Source organism: Dama dama, chromosome 9 (assembly GCF_033118175.1).
Source record: "Dama dama isolate Ldn47 chromosome 9, ASM3311817v1, whole genome shotgun sequence".
NCBI lineage: Eukaryota > Metazoa > Chordata > Mammalia > Artiodactyla > Cervidae > Dama > Dama dama.
In genome coordinates, this window is record NC_083689.1 from 42,276,966 (window position 1) to 42,284,765 (window position 7,800).

At 36.5% G+C, this 7,800-nt stretch overlaps 1 protein-coding gene across 1 annotated transcript; it reads left to right on the top strand.

The window, feature by feature from the left end:
* The first annotated feature begins 2,279 nt into the window (after window positions 1-2,279).
* LOC133062810 (olfactory receptor 7A17-like) lies at window positions 2,280-3,248 on the top strand. Its single transcript, XM_061152182.1, has one exon. It carries the CDS (start codon window positions 2,280-2,282, stop codon window positions 3,246-3,248), a length of 969 nt encoding a protein of 322 aa, XP_061008165.1.
* The last annotated feature ends 4,552 nt before the right edge of the window (window positions 3,249-7,800 follow it).

A 7,800-nucleotide genomic window follows, 5' to 3' on the forward strand; every position in this document is an offset into this window, starting at 1 on the left:
GGGTATTGAATTTTTGAACACCTTTTCAACATCATCATCTTTTCTGCATCTGTTGAGTTGATCATATGATATTTGTTTTTCATTAGTTTCTCATGGTTTTTCATGTTGATTACCTTTAAGATGTTATACTGTCCTTGCATCCCAGGAACAAACCTCACTTGATATGGTGTTTAGTCCTTTAAAGGTATTGTTGTATTCAGTTACTAATATTTTGTTGAGACTTTTGGCTCTACATTTATCAGATATAGTGGACTATAATTTTCGTATTTTCCTTGTTTTCATGGTCCGGTTTTGCAAAAGGGTAAATTTGGCCTCATAAAATTAGTAAGGATGGTCTTCTCTCCTTTAATTTTTTGGGAAGAATTTGGTGAGGATAAGTATTAAATCTTTGAATGTTTTGTAGAATTCACTCTTGAAATTGTTATCCTAAACCTTTCATTTTTAAGGAGCTTTTTGATTACTGCTTTAATACCTGTGCTAATAATTGGTCTATTCAAACTTTATATACCTTCAGTCTATAGTTGTGTGAGTCTAAGATCTTATTTTTTCTAGCTTGCCCAATTTGTTGGCTTATAGCTGTTTATAATAGTCTCATAATCCTTTGTACTTCTAGTGTATTTATTGCTATTTCTGTTCTTTTATTTCTGATTTTTTTGATGCGGATTGTTTTTAAAGTTTTTATTGAGTTTGTTACAATATTGCTTCTGTTTTTATGTTTTGCTTTTTTTGGCCACAAGGCATATGGGATCTTAGTTCCATGACCAAGCATTGAATCTGTACCCTCTGCACAGGAAGGGAAAGTCTCTACCACTGGACCACTAGGGAAGTCCCTATTTCTGATTTTAATCAGAGACTTTTTTTTTTTTCCTTTTCTCTTAATGAATCTAGTAAAGTTTTGTCTGCCTTTGTTTATCTTTCCAAAGAACCAGCTTGATTGAACCAAATCATTGATTTTCCCCCATCATCTTAATCATTTTCATTTCATGTATTTCTGTTCTGACTTTTATTATGTTCTTTCTTTTACTGACTTTTGGTTCTTTGTTCTTCTTTTTCTATTGCCTTTAGATGTAAAGTTTGATTGTTTAGATCTTCCTTGTTTCTTGAGGTAGGTAGGAATTAATGTAACATTCCCTCTTATTACTACTTTTATCAAAAAGATTTAAGTATGTCATATTTTCATTTATATGCATAAATATTATGACTCGTTTGATTTGTAATATTCTAAATGCTGTTAAGTAGCATGTTGTTTCATGTGCATATACATTTCCAGCTTTTCCTTATAGTTGATTTGTAGTCTCATACCATCATGATCAGAAAATGCTTGATATAATTTCAGTTGTCTAAATGTGTTAAGATTTGTAGTGTTTTCCAACATATGGTCTACTCTTGAGAAGCTTCCAAGAGTAGACTTGGAAGCTTCTTGAGAAGCCAAGTTTCCAAGCTTTGCACCTGAGAAGAATGTGTATTTGGATGGAATGTTCTGTACAGAATCTATCATGTCCTTCAGATCCAATGTTTCATATAAAACTATTGTTTCCTGTTAACTTTATGTTCCAATGATCTATTCATTGTGGCCAGCAGGGTGTTAAAATCCTCTACTATGATTGTGTTGCTGTCACTTTTCTCCATTAGGTCTCAATAACTGCACTATACATGTCAGTTCCTCTATTTCAGATGCATATATATTAATAACTGTTATCAACTTTGTAATTTTGTCTTCATCATATTTAGATCTTCCTGAACTCTCAGTAATAGATAAACCCTCATCCAAGTATTGTTTTTATACTTGTTTTTCTTTCTTCACATATGTCACTATGTCACATGATATATGATACTTATTTTCTTATACATTTTCACTGTCCTTATATCTTTTGGCTTCTGTTTCTCAGCATCTTAAACCTAGAAAATGGCCAGTACTCACCATATGTTCCTCAAATGCATGAAAATATTTCTCATTAAAATTGTTTAATGCATGATTCCTTGGGAGAAAGTCTGAAACATTTCTCCACGTAATAATCCAGGATCACCTGAGAACTTTAGATATTTTTTCCCACTCAAGTCTATATATTTCCCCTCTTTTTAACAGAATTCCTAGTCAGAGATGTCACAGAACATCCATTAAATATGAGGATTCAGACAATACATGTATGTATGTGTATATATATTATATGCATATACATATACTTACTTTATACATTGTAGCATTTCAAATGAATAATATCCATCTGTGCAAATTCATATATGCATTTTTTTTAATCCCTAGTCATCAACACCAGCACATGGTACCAGGAAATGATACACAAAATTCAGGATTTCTTCTTCAGGGATTATCAGTGGAACCAGAGCTGCAACCATTCATATTTGGAATGTTCCTCTCCATGTATCTGATCACTGTGTTTGGAAATCTGCTCATCATCCTGGCTGTCAGTTCAGACTCCCATCTTCACACCCCCATGTACTTCTTCATTTCCAACTTGTCCTTTGTTGACATCTGTTTCACTACCACAACAATCCTAAAGATGTTAATAAATATACAGATCCAGAATAAAGCTATATCCTATGGAGGGTGCATCACCCAGATGTATTTTTACATACTCTTTGCAGCACTGGATGATTTTCTGCTGACCGTGATGGCCTATGACCGCTTCTTAGCCATCTGCCACCCCCTGCACTACACGGTCATCATGATCCCCCGACTCTGTGGACTGCTGGTGCTGGTGTGCTGGCTCATTAGTGCCCTGCTTTCCTTGTTAGAAAGCTTACTGGTGTTACAGCTGTCCTTCTGTACAGACTTGGAAATCCCCCACTTTTTCTGTGAAATCAAACAGGTTGTACTACTTGCCTGTTGCGACACTTTCCTTAATGACATAATTATGTATTTTACAGCAGTGCTGTTGGGGGGTGGCCCCCTGGCTGGTATTCTTTACTCTTACTCTAAGATAGTGTTCTCCATACGTGGAATCTCATCACCTCAGGGGAAATATAAAGCGTTTTCCACCTGTGTGTCTCACCTTTTGGTTGTCTTCTTATATTATTGCTCAAGCCTAGGCGTGTACCTTAGCTCTGCTGCTACCCACAGCTCCCATTCAAGTGCAACAGCCTCGGTGATGTACACTGTGGTCACACCCATGCTGAACCCCTTCATCTATAGTCTGAGAAATAAGGACATAAAGAGGGCTCTGAAAGGGTTCATTCAGATGGCAGTTAAAAAAAGGAAAATCATTCTGAGTCTGCAGAAGTGTCCTTGAAGAAGGACTCAAAGCCTTAAAACAAGAGATTCCTATTCTTTGATCAGATTCTGAATGTTGAATTTGCTCCTTCTGTTAATTTCTTAAAATTTCCATTTCTTTGACTTCAACACTTTAAACAATTTGTATACTCACCTGTTGAAGTTTTCCTCTCTAATGAATTTTTTTTCTGTTCATTTCTTTTGTCCATTTCCCTATTTTTCCATTTTCATTTGTATATTTTCCTACTTTCACTAAGTTGTTCCCAGCCTTAGAGAAGAAAGACTTGGAAATTTTGATTAATTAGTGCAACATGGATTACTTAAAAATAATTTTTCTCAAATGACATATATTATCCAAAAAACTGAAAAATGAGTAATAAAATTTTAAAAATTACATATATATCAATAATTTCTTTAATTGCCAATGGAGTAAATGATTCAATAAGGAGACACGGGGTGGCTGAGAGGATAAGAAAACAAAACCCATATAAATGCTGGGGCTTCTCAAGTGGTGCAGAGGTAAAGAATCCACCTGCCAACGCCGGAAATGTAAGAGATGTGGCTTAGATCCCTGGGTTGGGAAAATCAACTGGAAAAGGAAATGGCAACCCGCTCCAGGATTCTTGTCAGAAAAATTCATGGACAAAAGAGCCTGGTGCGCTAAAAAGTTCATGGGGTTGCAAAGAGTTAGACATTACTGAGTGACTGAGCCCACACATATATGCTTTATATAAGAGACTAACTTCAGAGCTGAATTTTTCACAAAGAATAAATGTAAGGGACTGCAAAAATATATTTTATGCATATGAATATTATAAAAAAGAGGGGTTTCAGTATCCATATCAAACAAAATAGACTTCAAAACAAATTTATCTTTATTACATGAGACAAACAAGGGTATTATATAATGTGAAAGGAATCAACACAAGAAGAGTATATACTAATATATATATATATTTGCTAGTATATATGTGCCTAGGATAAGAGAAACTAAAGGATAAAGCAAATATTGACTTATATAAAGGGAGACATTGACAATAATACAAAAACAACAGGAAATGTTAACATCCCATTTATATCAATGGACTGATTATCTAGAGAGAAGATCAACAGTGGACTTGAATGATACATTAGAATAGTTGTACTTAATAAATACATACAGGAGATTCAATTCAGAAAAACAACACAACACATATTTTTATAGTGTACATGGAATATATACTCCAGGGTAGATCACATGATAGCCCAATAAACAAACCTCAAATTTGAAAGTATAGAAATTGCTTTTTACATTTTTGGAGCACAAAGGTATGAAACCAGAAATCAATTATAGGAAATAAAATGAGAAAAACACAAACATATAACTAAAAAAACACCATATAACTAAGTAACAACACCATAAAAACCCAAACTAATGAGTAAATGAAGAAAGCAAAGAGGAAATCAGAAAATAGTTAAAAAAATAGAAATGAGAGCACAACTTTCCAAAATCTATAGGGTGCAACAAAACTGTTATGAGTTATTTTAATACCAACACAGGTCTCAGTCAGTTCAGTTCAGTTGCTCAGTTGTGTCCGACTCTGCAGCCCCTTGGACCACAGCATGCCAGGCCTCCCTGTCTATCACCAATTCCCAGAGTTTACTCAAACTCATGTCCATTGAGTCAGTGTTGCCATCCAACCATCTCATCTTCTGTCATCCCCTTCTCCTCCCACCTTCAGTATTTCCCAGCATCAGGGTTTTTTCAAATGAGTCAGTTCTTTGCATTAGGTGGCCAAAGTATTGGAGTTTCAGCTTCAACATCAGTCCTTTCAACGAATATTCAGGACTGATTTCCTTTAGAATGGACTGGTCCAGGGGATTTAGAATTGCAGTCCAAGGGACTTTCAAGAGTCTTCTCCAACACTGCAGTTCAAAAGCATCAATTCTTTGGCACTCAGCTTTCTTTATAGTCCAACTCTCACTTCCATACATGACTACTGGAAAAACCATAGCCTTGACTAGACAGACCTTTGTTGGCAAAGTAATGTCTCTACTTTTTAATATGCTGTCTAGGTTGGTCATAACTTTTCTTCCAATGAGCAAGTGTCTTTTAATTTCATAGCTGAAGTCACCATCTGCAGTGATTTTGGAGCCCAAAAAAATAGTCTGTCACTGTTTCCACTGTTTCCGCATCTATTTGCCATGAAGTGATGAGACCAGATGCTTTGATCTTAGTTTTCTGAATGTTGAGTTTTAAGCCAACCTTGTCACTCTCCTCTTTTACTTTCATCAAGAGGCTCTTTAGTTCTTCTTTGCTTTCTGCCATAAGGGTGGTGTCATCTGCATATCTGAGGTTATTGATATTTCTCCCGGCAATCTTGATTCCAGCTTGTGCTTCATCCAGCCCAACGTTTCTCATGATGTAGTCTGCATATAAATTAAATAAGTCAGAATGGCGATCATCAAAAAGTCTACAAACAATAAATGCTGAAGAGGGTGTGGAGGAAAGGGAACACTCTTGCACTATTGGTGGGAATGTAAATTGATACAGCCACTGTGGAAAATGGTATGGAGATTCCTTAAAAAGCTAGGAATAAGACCAACATATGATCCAGCAATCCCACTCCTCAGGCATATACCCTGAGGAAACCAAAATTGAAAAAGACACATGTATCCTATTGTTCACTGCAGCACTATTTACAATAGCTATAACATGGAAGCAACCTAGATGTCCATTGACGGATGAATGGATAAATAAGTTGTGGTATATATATGCAAAGAATTATTACTCAGCCATAAAAAGGAACACATTTGAGTCAGTTCTGATGAGGTGGTTGAATCTAGAACCTATTATACAGAGTGAAGTGTATCAGAAAGAGAAAGATAAATATTGTATTCTAACACACACATATATATATGGAATCTAGAAGAATGGTACTGAAGAACTTATTTACAGAGCAGCAATGGAGAAACAGGCATAGAGAATAGATTTATGGACACAGGGAGAGGGGAGGAGAAGATGAGATATATGGAAAGAGTAACACGGAAACTTACACTACCATATGTAAAATAGACAGCCAACGGGAATTTGCTGTCTGGCTCAGGAAACTCAAACAGGGGCTCTGTATCAATCTAGAGGGGTGGGAGGGGGAGGGAGGTGGGAGGGAGGTTCAAAGGGAAGGAGATATATGTATACCTATGGCTGATTTATGTTGAGGTTTGACAGAAAACAGAAAAATTCTGTAAAGCAATTATTTTTCAATAAAAAAATAAAAAGAAAAAAAAGAGTGAAAAAGTCAGCTTAAAGCTCAATGTTAAAAAAACTAAAATCATGACATCTGGCTCCTCTGCCCACGGGATTCTCCAGGCAAGAGTACTGAAGTGGGTGGGTTGTCGTGCTCTCCTCCAGGGGATCTTCCTGACTCAGAGATTGCGGTCTCTTATATGTCCTGCATTGGCAGGTGGGTTCTTTACCACAATAGCTGCCTGGGAAGCCCCCTCATCACCAGTTCCAAAACTTTTTATCACCCTGAGCAGAAAGTCTGTACCCACTGAGTTTCACTTCTCCCAGTCAGTTTGTGAACTGTTTTCATTTGTGAAGCACTTTTCCATTTATATTTTCATTCAGTTGACACAGGTGGTAGGAATCACAATGACAAATCAGGCAGTGTCGCTACCCTATTCTAGCATGGACAACAGACACTTCACAGGAGAATAAATGTCTAAATAAAGTGATTTCAAAAGCAGTAAGAGCATCAATAAAGAGAGATGGGAAAAGCAGCTTTACCCAGAGGTCTGGGGTACCCCTTTGTGCAGGTGACCTCTGCCCTGTGTCCCAGTTTGGCAATAAGGATTTGGGCATGAAAATTATTCTAGACAGAGTGAACAGCATGGGCAAAGATCCTGGCATGGGAATGAGCTTGATATGTTCAATTAGCAGTGAGAAAGCTAGTGTGGCTGAACCAAGAGAGGGCAAGAGAGAGAGGAGATGAGATTCCAGACAATCAGCAGGTCTACATCAAGGAGAGTCTTGGGGGAAGTTGAGTTTTAAATTATGGTAAAATATAGGTCAAGTAAAACTCATAATTGGAAATATTTTAAAGTGTACAGTTCAGTAGTGTTAAATATATTCACATTGTTGTGCAACTAATCTTGAGAATGTGCAAAACTGAAACTCTATGTCCATTAAACAACAGCTCTCTATTTCCATAAAATCTCCCAGATGCTGGAAGCCTCCATTCTGCTTTCTGTCTCTAAATACTTGACTGTTCTGGGTAGGTCATATAAACAAATTTATCTGTATTTGTTCTTTTGTGACTAGCCTATTTAATTTAGTATAATATCCTTAAGGTTCATCTTTATTGTGGCATGTATCTGAATTTCTTTCTTTGAAAACCTGGAAACATTCCACTGTGTGGATGTACCACATTTGGTTTACCCATCCATTAGAACTTTGGTTTTTACACAGAGCAGGCAATATGTTAGCTGCTGGGGTACAACAGGACAAAGGTGAACTAGATTTCCTGACTTTGTGTAGGTCAGCATGTGGAGAGAACAGGGACAAATAATATATGTTCACAAAGGTAACC